The 14,777-nt window shown below is 40.7% G+C and overlaps 1 protein-coding gene across 2 annotated transcripts in view; it reads left to right on the plus strand.

The window, feature by feature from the left end:
- Positions 1–9,900, plus strand: part of MTRR (5-methyltetrahydrofolate-homocysteine methyltransferase reductase) — a 35,685-nt gene extending 25,785 nt beyond the window's left edge. For both annotated transcript variants that reach the window (XM_059916087.1, XM_059916088.1), the window contains 4 exons: positions 2,390–2,508; positions 4,211–4,303; positions 4,418–4,600; positions 6,867–9,900. In XM_059916087.1, the coding sequence (XP_059772070.1) occupies positions 2,390–2,508; positions 4,211–4,303; positions 4,418–4,600; positions 6,867–7,008 (537 nt within the window). In that variant the 3' untranslated portion in view covers positions 7,009–9,900. The remainder of the gene's footprint in view (positions 1–2,389; positions 2,509–4,210; positions 4,304–4,417; positions 4,601–6,866) is intronic.
- Positions 9,901–14,777: the final 4,877 nt, after the last annotated feature.

The raw sequence follows: 14,777 nt of genomic DNA on the forward strand, positions 1-14,777 counted from the left end.
CTCATTTATGCTCAGTCGGTGTCCTGTGCTCCAAAGAAGTCGTCTTAAAATGGCAGTTGACAACCAGAGATTAATTTTATGTCCTTCAGTTTTGGGTAGTAGGATTTTCCCCTGCCCCTGTTTCTTCCCCTTTTGTTGGAGCCGTGGTGTTCTTTTATATTTTGATCCACACTTGGCAAAATCTCATTCGAGACCGTATGCATAGGGAGCAATTACGTTCTCCCTCCTCACCCACAAGGATGGTTGAAATTTTTAAAAAATTTCAGTCTTTATCATGAAGTCTTCTCCATGGTATTGAAGAATGAACATGGCAGTTGTAATGTTATCTTATTACTGGTTTGATTGCTATAAGTTACTGAAGTTAAAAAGTTGACAGCACTTAGGAGGAATTAAGACTTCTGATATATACTTGAGTGAGCTTAAGGGAAGACTAGGGCTTAAAATTGCCCTTTAACTTGGTATTTTCCCAATCTGCTGCCTGGAACAGGTGCTTTACCGTGTGTCCCTCATATCAACAAAATATTGAGAACATGAGAAACTTCTTTTTTGTAAAGAAATATTGTAGTACTGACATGAAAGTATTGTGTCACTTCATGATCTCATAAAAACAGTAGATGATCTCCAGAAAGCTAAAAAAAATATGTATATTGATGCTGTATTACAAACACCAAGCATGGGTGCCTTTCACATATTCTTTCTTTCCTCCCTCCTGCCCTTTTCTTCTTCTTTCCACATTTTAACAGATTTTTGTTGACTACCCAGTGTTGAGGCACTAGAGGTACAGATAGAAAGGATATAATTTAAAGCTACTTAGATTTCGTTGTGCCGTGTAGTACCGTATTTTATCCAGGATCCATCCACCGCATGCCCTCCCCTGAATGGTAGATAGTACTGTTGTTCACAGATGCCCCCGCCCCCGGAGGAAGAGTAGACTTGCCCTCCCATTCATGTGTAGCCTGGCCATGTGACCAGCCTTGGCCAGTGAAAGGTGAGCAGACGGGATTATGCCACGTCTCAGCAGGCGCTCTGAACCTGATAGGATGCTGTGGCTTGCCTCTCTTGCTCTTTCCCTCTGACATCGGATGGAGTGATTCAGGTCAGGGATGCTTCTTGGGTTTGGATCCAAGTGGAGGAGATGATGGTGCAGAGCTGCAGCCATTGAGCAGAGCCAGAAGTAGGCGTTTGGTGTTGTAAGCCGTCGGAGATTGACAGCAGGAGCTGACTAGTGTTCTGGTCTCTTTGCTGTCCCTGGAACATAGGAAGTGTGGTCTCTTTAGCAGTTTCCTGCCATACCCATCCTATCCTGTTTTATTTTGCTTCCTGGGACTTATCATTACCTGTCATTCTATAAATATATGTTTGTTTATTGTCTTTTCCACCCACTAGAATATAAGTCCCATGAAGACAGATGTGGTTTTGCTCATTTCTCTGTCCTAGTGTTTGTCATATTGAGTACCTTCAATAAAATTGTGAAGAGGATGAATCAAGTGAATAAGACTAATATAATATTAATTACAGTTTCACTCCAAAATGAGAACAATCATTAGATACAGCTCTGCCAGTTCTTCTTTTAAAAAGTACTGTGTTCATCCTGTTGATGAACTTCAGACAATTAAAGGTTAAAATATATACAATTATACCAGCAGGGAATGGAGGGAAGATTCCTGTCATTCTTAACTGTTAGTATCACTCTGTGTAACTAAAGCATATGGCAAAGTGAAACTGAAAGATGAATACATTTAGAAATTGATTCCTTTAAGTATCCCTGGCACATGATTTAGAAGAAAACCCTTTTGAAATTATAGCAAAAAGATTTTGTTTATCTATATATCACTTATTCTAGTTTTGCAACAAACACAGGTAACATGGGACCTAGAGTAGCAAATGTAGTGCAGTGCTCTAGTATCTTTGGGGCAGCCCCTTAATTTCTCTTTCGCTTGCCTAATTTTCACTTAAAACCTTCACCCCATCTTGATGTTAATCTTCATTGCCCCTTTATGTCCTAACATGAAGAATAATGTCTTCATTTTTTTGTGCATTTCTTCATGATACCTATAATGGGTTGCCTACTAGGAAGCAGATCTTTTTCTTGGGCCTAGAAAACTCAATTATTATTTATTCAGTGTTCTACCTCAGAAATATCGTGCCTGTCATTTTTAAAATACTTTTGATTTGGATAGAAAAGAAAAATTTACAAGACAGACTTGTTTATTTCTCTGCACTGACAAATGTGTTTGTGTTTTCAGTAAGATTTAATGCTGCTATTTAATTTTATGACTCTCCTTTGAGGGGAAGTTGCACTTTCTGATTTCTTTAGCAGGCATCACCTTGGTTATATGCTTTTGTCTGGTTTTCTTCCGAACTTATGAGCATTGGTTTAATATTTCAGATATCCATATCTCCTCGGGCAACAAATTTTTTCCATTTACCAAATGACCCCTCAGTTCCCATCATAATGGTGGGTCCAGGAACCGGCATAGCACCTTTCATTGGCTTCCTACAACATAGGTATGTGTTTTCTTTGGCTGGTGAGAAAATGTGTCCCTTGTGGTCCTGGGTGGAAGTATGTAATAGAGAGCTTTTTTGTTTCTTCAGTGGTTTTTAGGGTATTGGACTTTGGTTGTAAAATTTTTATTTAAAAAAATTATTATCAAATGTGTGATAGCATAGCATAATTTGTCACCATGGGAAAAGTAAATATATCTTCTAGAAATTTTGCTTTGTACTGGAACTTCCATTTTTACTCTAGTACATTCTTTTTCTTTTTCTCCTGCTGAACCATAGTTTGTAGTGCATGTATCTGGGGACAGATTTCAAGCACACCTTTATGCTGTGGTGATGTGCAGCTGTCCCATCTATTCCTTAGCTAGATAAAATTGGTAGTCACAAAGATCCAATTACACCAACAGTTTCAAAGTTAAACCCTTAACGTCAGTAATTTTCAGCAGAATGATATTAATACATGTATCTTTGTATCAGAACACAACTATTTTTTATAAAATAAATAAAATTGTGCTTCTCTCCCTGTTTGTGAAATAACAATTCTTACGTAGCGTTCCCCAGATAGTGGAGTAATATCCTTTGGACAAAGTCTTTTTGTTGTTTTCTTTTTTTTTCCTTAAGAAATCAAAAAAGTAGGGCGAGTCCATCATTTCTGAAACATTTCACAGCAGACCATTCTACCTTTTAAAGCCTGGTGCCGGGACTTCCCTGGTGGCGCAGTGGTTGAGGGTCCACCTGCCAATGCAGGGGACACGGGTTCGATCCCTGGTCTGGGAGGATCCCACATGCTGTGGAGCAACTGGGCCTGTGCACCACAGCTGCTGAGCCTGTGCTCTAGAGCCCTTGAGCCACAACTGCTGAGGCCCATGCGCCACAACTGCTGAGGCCCGTGCACCACAACTGCTGAGGCCCGTGAGCCACAACTGCTGAGGCCCGTGCGCCACAACTGCTGAGGCCCGTGCACCACAACTGCTGAGGCCCGTGCGCCACAACTGCTGAGGCCCGTGCGCCACAACTGCTGAGGCCTGTGCGCCACAACTGCTGAGGCCCGTGCGCCACAACTGCTGAGGCCCGTGCGCCACAACTGCTGAGGCCCGTGCGCCACAACTGCTGAGGCCCGTGCGCCACAACTGCTGAGGCCCGTGCGCCACAACTGCTGAGGCCCGTGCACCTAGAGCCCATGCATGCTCTGCAACAGGAGAGGCCGCCGCAATGAGAGGCCCATGCACCGTGGCGAAGAGTGGCCCCCGCTCTCTGCAACTAGAGAGGGCCCGCGCACAGCGGTGAAGACTCAACGCAGCCAAAAATAAAGAAAATGAATGAATTTATTTAAAAAAAAAAAAAAAAAAACCCGGTGCCGCTTTTCTATTATGTTAATTGAGAGTTAATTTTTATTCATAAAATTGTTATGAATATTTAATGTAGAAATTAGTCTGGGTTTCACAATGTGATAATTTGAATTATCCTCACTACAGAGATGTCATATAAAGCTCATAGATGTCTGCAGCTCATAGGTAAGCTTACTTTTTGTAGTGTCTGCTGGAGTGGCCCAGGTACCCTGCAGATAGTAAAATGTTAATTCAGTAAATGGACTTTGAGTGACTGCGAAGGTGGATTTTACAGACCTATCTGGAGAGGTAAAAGGAAAAAGAAAGATTGCTTTTACCTATTCTTTATATCAAACATCTCAACTTTCTTTTTCACTTAGAGAGAAACTCCGGGAACATCACCCAGATGGACACTTTGGAGCAATGTGGTTGTTTTTTGGCTGCAGACATAAGGATAGGGATTATTTATTCAGGTACGTCACAATTCTAGCATTGTAAGACTCAGCCATGCCGTGCAATTCTAATTTCAGACTTCTTCAACTTTAAATTACAAACCTTCCAGGGACCTATTAAATATTGTATTTCAGAGAGGAGCTCAGACATTTCCTTAAGTGTGGAATTCTCACTCACTTGAAAGTTTCCTTCTCAAGAGATGCTCCTGTGGGGGAGGAAGAAGCCCCAGCAAAGTACGTGCAAGACAGCATCCAGCGTCACAGCGAGCAGGTGGCAAGGGTCCTTCTTCAGGAGGACGGTCATGTTTACGTGTGTGGGTGAGTGGCCATCGTGCCCAAGTGCCGGGGCGGGGAGGGCAGTCGGTAATGTTTATTAAACAGACCAGGGACCGATTGGTTAGTGATGTGCACATGTACGGATGAGAGATTTGATTCTTAAATACAGGAATAGAAATACAAGCTCTAAAATGATTTTTAACATACACTTAATAGCCAAGAAGTTGGCCAGCGTGGCCCCCCCCCAAAAAAAAAAAAAATTAACTCATGCATTGGGGAATGCTTTGTGCAGTTTTAAATACATGTTTTTAGCCTCTGAACGTTACATTCTGTCTCAGAATTGATTTTGTTGTATCAGTAAATAGTGAATATGTGATTTGTGCAGTCGACCTAGCCAAGGAAAACAGCTTTGGTTTTGACTCTGAGAAGGTGGGCCTAGGATCCTTTTTCTTTAAGGCATAATTTATGATGTCAAAGTTGACATAAGCCAGGAGTCATTCTTATGTTTCATCTACTTTTTGACATAAGATCCATTATAGAAACCCAAGATTGCCTTAGAAAATAAAAATTTTAGGAACTTAGCTACTTGTTTTAATGGAACTCAAAAATGTTTGCCAGTTAAAAAGGAGTTTTGAAATAAGAAATTACTCTTTTTTTATCCTAACACATCCCTGGCATTTAAAACATTCCGTAAGTCATCAGGTCAGGTTTTTTTGTTTGTTTTTTTTTTAAACTATGGTACAGAAAAAGAAATACTGGCATAGTGACCCTAGAATGCATATAAATATAATTGAAAAGGTTCATAAAACAAAGCTTCCTTTTTCGACTTAACTTTTTATGACACATTCTGATAACTTTTATTTCATTTGTTCTATCATTTTACAAAAAGCTGACTTTGGCTACGAAGTTGATGTCATGACCCATTAACGACTCCTCAGCTAGAAAACGCTGCTCTAGGTCAGAAAGGGCAGAGCTTCTGGACGCTGTGTTGGTTTACGTTTTCATTTACTTCTAGTGAAGCATTTGATCTTTCTTTGTTTGCAGAGGACAGTGCTGTCAGTGTCAGATACAGGCTGAAGGCTTAGATGCAGCTGTGAATAGTGGAGGTGAAGTCCGTTGTGCAAACACATGTACAAATATATGAGTAACTGGTAATTGAGAACTTGGAGGGGTTCTTAAACATCTTAAAAAAACTCTTAAAACATTAACCCAGAAATAACTCTGCACCGTCACTGGTGCTTCATTTTTCATGTCTGTGAAGTGAAGCTGATAGCGTTCATGGCTGGTCAGAGGTGAGGGCTCAAAGTGACACCCCACGGCACTCTAACATGGACCAAACACAGGAGACTGAGAAGAACAGCCACTGAGGAAGGAGCGGACTTGTCCCTAAGCCCAGGGGACGCTGACTCAAAGGGGAGCCTTTGCTGCCGATAGTCAAGTCGGGGGAAGACAGAGGGGCCAGTAGGTTTGGCAGCTGCAGCCGCGGGACATGGGGAAGGGCCGTGGGGGTAGAAGTGATCTCAGAGTGCTTGAGGGGAGAGCATGGCAGCCGTTAAAACTTTCTCAGGAAATCTTACTGTGAGGGGCAGGGCAAGTTCAATTCCTGAGACGTTAGAGTCCTGTCAGACACTTGCATTCAACAAGCATTCGAGTGCCTACTAAGTATTTGGCACTGTGCAGACGTTGAGGGATAATGGTAAATGAGATGCAGCCCTATCCCAGGCCGCCTGCTCCCTGTGGGAAAGCCGGGTCAGCAGGTGCTCACGGTATAGCGGGTGCTGTGCAGGGGCCACAGGAGTGCACAGGAGGGGCCCCTTGCCCGACCTGCAAACGAAAGAGCTGGGACGTGGAAACACTTAATAGAGGGCCAGCCCTTGGCAAGGTCTCAGTAAACGTGTCTGTTAATAACTCAGCGTGTGCACGCGTGCATATGAAGGCTTAGACGTGTCCGGGGGGCTTGTTGCCCTCAGGAATGCCTTGAGAATAGAGGGAAGACAGGTGAGGAGGGGCCCGATTGTGAGGTCCTCAGACATTTAAAGATTTCGGCTGCTCCCAGAGCACGGACGCCTTTGAAGGGTTTAAAGCTGTGAATGGGGCGGTCAGCACTGCATGTGACAGTGGTCCTGGGCGAAGGCTTGTCCCTGGGGGAGCAGTAGGTGCCTGGAGACCTGAGGGACAATTTCCAGAGAGATGGAGGGAGGACTAAGGTGTAGTGACAGAGTCTCGGCAGTGAGATTTGTGAATTAAGGAGGATTTGGTAAAAATCACTGTTTCTTAAACAGTAATGCCATTATTCTTTTTTTTTTAGAGATGCTAAGAATATGGCCAAGGATGTAAATGATGTCCTTGTGGAGATAATAAGCAAAGAGGTTGGAGTTGAAAAACTAGAAGCAATGAAAACATTGGCTACTTTAAAAGAAGAAAAACGGTATCTTCAGGATATTTGGTGATAAAATTGGAAAATAAAGGAAGAGAATTAAGCTTTTTGGCTGAAAGTACTAAAAGACAACTTTACTGAAGCTTGAGACTTCCGATTTTTAAAATTAAAATTTTTTTTTTTAACATTTCTTGGAGGAGGTCGGGGGGTGGCATGGGGAGTGGACCGTTTAACAGTGCAGGAAGATTTCAATTCAGGTTCCCATATCTGCCCCCCCAACCCTCCCCAAACCGCCCTGAGCTGAAAAAGGCAGCCCGCACTCCTCCACCAGCATCTCCCGGGGCGCCTCTCCCTCCTGGAGAGCTTCTGCAGGGACCGCGACCAGATCACAGGGCATCTCCAGCAGTACACGTGTGAAGACTTCTCAGTACGGGATACGGGCACGGGCGTCACCTGGGTAGATAGTTAAATCTCGTGAGCTGGTCACCGGTTTTTTTAAAATAATCTAAACATAATTTATATTCTTATGTAAAATATACCATAAAAATATTCATATTAGTGCATTAAAATTACATATGTTTAGCGTATCTGATTACATGTTTATATAATTTTATCAAATGGTTTATTACCAAAACTATATTTCTGATAAAAAATATTTTAAGGTAATGCTTATAGGGATTTTTTTATGCTAGAAATCTGAAATATATTTTGAAATTCCACTGGCATGTGATTTATCTACCACAGTTCCTTTTTTTTAATATCACAGTGTCAGAATTTAGGGAATTTGCATTCACTTTACAGATGCGAGCAAGTGCATATTTCAGTAAAGCTACCACCCTTTTCTCCTCCTCTGTCCAGCCCCCAGCCCACCCCCATTCCCCACCTTTTCATTTCTGCTCCTTTCGGCATATTTTTTAGTTTTTCCACATAATTTATTTTACCTCCATGATATCACACAAGTTGTAACCTGGGCTTAAAATACCTACTTAATATCCTTGTATTTTTAAAATTGCTACTATTGTCTGACTATTTTATGTCTTCCAAATTCATATATTCAAATCCTGACTCCAGTGTGATGGTGGTAGGAGCTGGGGCCTTTGCAGAATGGTTAGGTCATGATGCTGGAGCCCTCAGGAATGGGGTCAGCGCCCTTGTTACAAGAGACCCCTCAGAGCTCCCCACTCCTTCCACCCTGCGAGGACATCGTGGAAGTCGGCTGTCTGCAACCCTGAGGCCTTCACCAGAACCCGACAACACTGGCACCTGGTCTTTTCCAGCTTCCAGAACTGTGAGAAATTCTATTGTCTGTTAGCCACCCACTGGTATTTTGTTGCAGCAGCTCGAATGGACTAAGACAATTCCTGGTGACACGTTCTCTTTTAAGATTTTGTCAAAACGGAAATCAAAATGTAAAAGGGGTATGAAAACTTTTCTCCTACTCTCAGGTATATATTGTTTTTTTATGAAAGAGATTGGCATTTAAAAAGCAAATCTTCACCTGTCACAGGTTTCTGGTCATTTTGAAAAATGAAGATCTGAAGGAAATATAATCTTAAGATTTGTTAAGGCTTCATGGCTGTTTATTATAATCTCTAATCTCATATATTTTACAATAGAAATATTTCCAAAAAAACAAAAGGCATAAGAAAACATAGCAAGCAAAATTATATGCATATGTTATATATATCAGCCAAAATAGACTCAAGGTGAAAACATGAAAAGGGACAAAGAACAATATTCCTTATTGATAACTCTAACAAGAATATATGACAATTAAGAACTTGTGTCCATCTTTTTGAATTATGGTTTTCTCAGGGTATATGCCCAGTAGTGGGATTACTGGGTCGTATGGTAGTTCTGTTTTTAGTTTTTTAAGGAACCTCCATACCCTTCTCCATAGTGGCTGTATCAATTTACATTCCCACCAACAGTGTAAAAGGGTTCCCTTTTCTCCACACCCTCTCCAGCATTTATTGTTTGTAGATTTTTTGATGATAGCCGTTCTGACTAGGGTGAGGTGATACATCATTGTAGTTTTGATTTGCATTTCTCTAATAATTAGTGATGTTGAGCATCATTTCATGTGCCTCTTGGCCATCTGTATGTCTTCTTTGGAGGAACGTCTATTTAGGTCTTCCACCCATTTTCGTATTGGGTTGTTTGTTTTTTTGATTTTGAGCTGCATGAGCTGTTTGTATATTTTGGAGATTAATTCTTTGTCAGTTGCTTCATTTGCAAATATTTTCTCCCATTCTGAAGGTTGTTTTCTCGTCTTGTTTATGGTTTCCTTTGCTATGCAAAAGCTTTGAAGTTTGATTAGGTCCCATTTGTTTAGTTTTGTTTATATTTTCATTACTCTAGGAGGTGTGTCAATAAAAGATCCCCCCGCCAGTGTTCATTGCAGCACTGTTTACAATAGCCAGGTCATGGAAGCAACCCAGATGTCCATTGACAGATGAATGGATAAAGAAGATGTGGTACATATATACGATGGAATATTACTCAGCTATAAAAAGGAATGAAATTGGGTCATTTGTAGAGATATGGATGGACCTAGAGTCTGTCATACAAAGTGAAGCAAGTCAGAAAGAGAAAAAACAAATATTGTATATTAGCACATGCATGTGGAATCTAGAAAGATAGTACAGATGAACCTATTTCCAGGGCAGGAATAGGGATGCAGATGTAAATGGAAGTGTGGACACCGGGGAAAGGGGAGGGTGGGATGAATTGGGAGATTAGGTTTGACATAAATACACTACCATGTGTAAAACAGATAGCTAGTGGGAACCTGCGGTATGGCACAGAGAGCTCAGCTTGGTGCTCTATGATTACCTAGGTGGGCAGGATGGGAGGGAGGTCCAAGAGGGAGGGGATATATGTATACATACAGCTGATTCACTTCCTTGTACAGCAGAAACTAACACAACATTGTAAAGCATCTATACTCCAATAAAAAAAAGTTTTGTCCATTTTGTTGTCTGTCCATGTGTGACCCCAAAACTGATAGGTCCCTAAAGACAGACTGAGGAGTGTCTCTAGTGGCCCCAGAACCTGACCCAAGCCATCTGATTTATGCACAACATCCGGGTTATTTCTGTTAGGTTGTTAGATACCAAGTTCAGGTGAGTATTGATCAGCTGTTCCCTCACAGTGTGCCAGCAGGTGATGGTGAAACTAGATCCCAGGCCAGATTCTGCAGCACATGCAGATATTTAATAGTTTACTAGCAGTCAGGTATAAAACATCTTATAGCCTGTCCTGTAAGCTTAACGAAGTTCCAGCCCTGTCTCTCTAGCTGGGCCAGCTACATCTTGCATAAAAAGTTTCATGTCTTGTGTCAGTTTATTCAAGATGGTCGTGAGTACTCCAGGAGCAGGGTTTTGTTTCTCCTAGCAGCATTGTGAGCTACCCTCCAACCCATTGGCTGGACACAGTGCTATTTTATGCCTCAGGCGCTACCCCAAGGATCTTGCTAGAAAAAGTCTTTGACCTTGTTTATGCTGCGGTGGAGAGTACCTCTGAGTTAATCTGTTCAAACTCCATCATACCTTAATAGCGCTAGGTATTCAGTAAGAGCCCCTTTCTAACCTCAGTTTTTCTAAGAATCTGCTATTGGACACATTATTTTCAGTAACATAATGTTGATCAGTGATGAAATTAATAGAAGAGCTTGGGGTAGCTGTCTGCATTAAGGTTTTCTTCATTATAATGCTAACTGCACCCCGAGGATTCCTTACTCTGTAACACACCTATGTATCTGAAGTATTCTAGACTGAATTCCAGACACCGTAACACTGGGACACTAATCTATTTAGTCATAAACTATCAGATAAAAAACTTGGAGAATTTGCAGCATGTATCCAGCAAACTGGGCACCCATATTCGTTTCAGATATACTTGAAACATTTTAAAAATTGACCACGAACTAGGCCATAAAGGAAAACTCAAAATTGCATGAAATAAGACATTGTTTGCTGATCCTAACAGAATTAAAAACTATAAAAAGCAGCCCACAAAGGCCACATTGAAGAATTTTTAAACACATGCAAATGATTCATGGCATAAGAAATAAAACTAGATGACAGAAGATTTAGGACTGGTTTCTTCTAAAGTGCTAACTGGACACACGGTTGCAGCCAAAGCAACACCCGGAGGGAAATTTCATTCATCCATTTCACAGATATTTTAAGGGCCTACTTTGCCAGGTACTGAAGTACTGTTGATACAGTAGTGAACAAAGTAGGTAAAACGCCTCTGTTCTCAGAGCTTACATTTCTATTTGAGGAGAGCCATAAATGAATGAATAAATACCAATTACGATGTCTGAGAAGGTGACAAGCGTCATGGAGAAGGACAAACCAGGCTAAAGTGGGTTTAGTATGCAGTGTTGGAAGGGCCGTGCAACCAGACAGAGCAGTCAGGGAAGGGCTCACTGAGAAGGGAAAGATCTGGAAGAGAGCAGGCAGCCAGCTGCTGTGGATATCAGGCCAGGAGGCAGTCTGTGCAAAGGTCCTGAGGTACGACGGTGTCTGGTAAGTCGGAGGGAGAGAAAAGAAATGGGGAAATATGATGCGTTGCCTTGAGGTCATTGTAGATTTTGGTTTTTACTCCGAGTGACTAGAAAGCCATTGGATCAGAGGAATCACATGATCTATTGATAGTTTACATTCTGCAGGACTTAACTCTGGCTGTTGTGGTTGAGACTGAACTGAAAGCGCCAAGGATTGAACCATTGAAATCTCTTAGAGAGTTGGCATAATACAAAGGGTCAGATCATCAAATCAGACTCACGAGAGTCAGAAATCTTAACCTTCTCCAGCTTTACTAATGTCAAGGATGCAGGAAATGCAGGACACGTGGAGAAGGGAGAAACCTAGGACTGCCTCTACCACTCCCTAGGATCTTCCTGCTGCATTAGGCCCTTGCAGACCGAGATTATCATAAAACGCATACATTGCAAATAGGGCATCACTTATACAAAAGGGACTATTTAGGTCATGGAATATCTCTTTTATATGCCCAAAAATTATGCAGCTAATGCAGCACTTTCTGGAACGCCATGCCCTATAAATCTATGCGTCCTAGGTTTATCTGGGTGAGCACTGTAGACAAACCAAGGACATCCCACCAAAAGTATTCAGTAATTATATTAACTGTAATTGTACTAACAATCCAAATAAAAGCAAGATTATTAAGCAAACCAACCCATATGTTATTTAGAAAAGATAGACTTTAAGTTGGAAAGTTTGGAAAAGAATATACCATGCAAACAAAAGAAAAGCAAGTATAGTTAAATTCATATAAAAAGGAGGCTTAAAGCAAGAAATATTACAAGAGATATTATCATGGTGATTAGAGTCAATTGATGAGAAAAACATGAAAATCCTAAATATGCATGCACTCAGTAAAAAAGCTGCAAAATATATAAAGCAAAAATTGTGAACTAAGAGGAGGAAAAGCCAAATCCAAAATCACATTTGGGAAGTTATACCATAGAACAAGCAAACGATAGTAGGCATTTAGAAGATTTTTAACAATAGGATCTAATTGACATATATAAAACACTAACACCAACAACTTCAGAATAGAACTTGTCTTCTAGTTTACATTGAATATTTACCAGAATAGACCAACTTTTAAAGAGATAGAAACTGTACAATAGGTTTTCTGAGAATTAAACTAAAAGTCAATAACTAAATGAAACTAGAATAACCTCCAAATATTTGAAAAATAAGCAACACAAAGTAACCTATGAGTCAAGAAAAATCACAAGGAAATTAGAAAATATTTTGACGAAGATGAAAAAATTTGTGGTATGCAGCTAAATCAGTGCTCTGGGGGAAGTTTGTGGGTCTAAATTCTTATAAAATTAAAAAAGCTCAGAAGTCAATGGTCTACGCTTTAACACTAGGAAGTTAGAAAAGGATCAGTTAACTACCAAGAATATGAAAGGATGTAGTAAAGATAAAAGAAGATTTCAATGAAATAGAAAAAACAACATATAATAGAGAAAACCAGCAAAGCAAAAGTTAATTGTTTAAGATTTTTTCCATCTTTACTGAGGTATAATTAACAAATAAAATTGTACAGAATTAAAATGTACAACGTGATGATTTGATCTATGCATACTTTGTGAAATGATGACCACATCAGGTTAATTATTACATTCTTTGCCTCACATAGTTATCGTATTTGAGTGTGTGTGACGAGAATGCTTAAGATCTACTCTCTCGGCACATTTCAAGTATACAATACTGTATTATTAACTATGGTCACCATGCTGTACATTAGATTCCCAGGTCTTATTCATCTTATAACCAAAGGCTTGTACCCTTTGACTGGCATCTCCCTGTTTCCCCAGCCCCCAGCCCGGGGTAACCACCATTCTACTATTTCTATGACTTTGACTTTGTTCTTTTTAGATTCCACATATAAGTGAGACCATACAATATTTGCCGTTCTCTGGCTTATTTCACTTAGCATAATGTCCTCTGTGTTCATTCATGTTGCAAATGGCAGGATTGCTTTCTCGGCTGAGTAATATTCCATTGTGTGTATTGTTACAGATAAACTGAGGCATATTAAACATTTTAAGATTTTATTTGAGCAAAACTCAGTTCAAACCAGGCAGCACCAAACAGGAAGTTTTCAGGAGTGCTCCACCTATGGAAACTAGGGAAAAGACTAATGAGGAAGATGAGGAAGCAAAGCAAGGGAATTGTTTGCTTGGCTATGGCTTAAGCAGGTACGTTGTTTGGGAAATCCTATTTGGCTGTTTGTGATTGTCCTTAGGTTTTGATTTCTTAACCTTGAGGCACTACAGGCTTAGGTTTTGGTGGCTTACGTAGGCTGCCAAGGCATTAAAGCCACCTCAGCCTACCGACCTCCTTGGTTAGTTAATGTAACGATATACACCACATCGTCTTTTTTTTTTATAAGCAGATATTCATTTTTAATTAATTAATTAATTATTTATTTATTTTTGGCTGTGTTGGGTCTTCGTTTCTGTGCGAGGGCTTTCTCCAGTTGCGGCGAGCGGGGGCCACTCTTCATCGCGGTGCGCGGGCCTCTCACTATCGCGGCCTCTCTTGTTGCGGAGCACAGGCTCCAGACGCGCAGGCTCAGTAGTTGTGGCTCACGGGCCTAGTCGCTCCGCGGCATGTGGGATCTTCCCAGACCAGGGCTCGAACCCGTGTCCCCTGCATTGGCAGGTAGATTCTCAACCACTGCGCCACCAGGGAAGCCCTACCACATCGTCTTTATGCATTCATCTGTTGACAGACACTGAGGTTGTTTCCATACCTTGGCTATTGTGAATAAAGCTGTAACAAATATGGGAGTGCAGATATCTCTTCGAGATCCTGATTTCATTTCCTTTGGATGTATATCGAGAAGTGGAATTACTGAATCATATGGTAGTTCTATTTTAAGTTTTTGAGGAACCTCCATAGTGGCCATGCCAATTTACATTCCCACCAAAAGGGCACAAGTGTCCCCTTTTCTCCACATTCTCACCAGTACTTATTATCTCTTGTCTTTTTGATAAAAGCCATCCTAGCAGGTGTGAGATGATAGCTCATTGCGGTTTTGATTTGCATTTCCCGATGGTTAGTGATATTGAACACCTTTCCATGTACCTGTTGACTATTTGTGTCTTCTTTGGGAAAATGTCTGTTGTCTTTTGCAATTTTTTTTTTTTTTTTACTACTGAGTTGTATGTTTTATATATATATATATATATATGATATTATTAAGCCCTTATCAGATATATTATTTATGAATATTTTCTCCCATTCCATAGGCTGCTTTTTCATTTTGTTGATGGTTCCCTTTGCTGTG

The sequence above is a fragment of the Balaenoptera ricei genome, chromosome 3 (genome assembly GCF_028023285.1).
Source record: "Balaenoptera ricei isolate mBalRic1 chromosome 3, mBalRic1.hap2, whole genome shotgun sequence".
Lineage (NCBI taxonomy): Eukaryota > Metazoa > Chordata > Mammalia > Artiodactyla > Balaenopteridae > Balaenoptera > Balaenoptera ricei.